Source organism: Papaver somniferum, unplaced genomic scaffold, assembly GCF_003573695.1.
Source record: "Papaver somniferum cultivar HN1 unplaced genomic scaffold, ASM357369v1 unplaced-scaffold_26190, whole genome shotgun sequence".
Classification (NCBI taxonomy): Eukaryota; Viridiplantae; Streptophyta; class Magnoliopsida; order Ranunculales; family Papaveraceae; genus Papaver; species Papaver somniferum.
The window spans coordinates 1-438 of NW_020636809.1; the positions used below are offsets into that span (position 1 = coordinate 1).

At 41.1% G+C, this 438-nt stretch overlaps 1 protein-coding gene across 1 annotated transcript in view; it reads left to right on the forward strand.

Moving 5' to 3' along the window:
• Positions 1-19: 19 nt before the first annotated feature.
• LOC113341231 overlaps positions 20-438 on the forward strand; it is a gene marked incomplete at its 3' end in the record, with an annotated part of 963 nt that continues 544 nt past the window's right edge. Inside the window, exon 1 of the mRNA XM_026586191.1 lies at positions 20-382. Coding sequence (XP_026441976.1) covers positions 63-382 — 320 coding nt within the window. The remainder of the gene's footprint in view (positions 383-438) is intronic.

A 438-nucleotide genomic window follows, 5' to 3' on the forward strand; every position in this document is an offset into this window, starting at 1 on the left:
AGATTTTGGAGAAGCAATGTTGTGCTAGTGAAGACAATATTATTAAGAAGACGGGTAGGAGCATGCCTACTATGTGTCGCTTGTGCAGGAAGAGTTGCGAATCTATTAGCCACATCACCTGGCATTGCAGAGTTGCTAGGAGGATTTGGGCTTGGGCGTCTGGAATTTTTAATCTGCAACCTAATGAAGATTTGGTGGCCTCTTACAAGGCTGCTAAGGGACGTAGCAGGATGATAAAGGATCTTTGGCTTGTTGCAAATCTCGCAATTGTCACGGAATTATGGAAGCTGCGAAACAAAGCTTATTTTGAAGGTATGGCAGTTCAATGGCTTGGTTTTAAAGGTAGAGTTTATCAGGTAATTCGTGATAACTCAATTAGAATGAAGGGCCATATGTACAACAATTTAGCAGATTTGCGCATTTTGAAATATTTCAAGG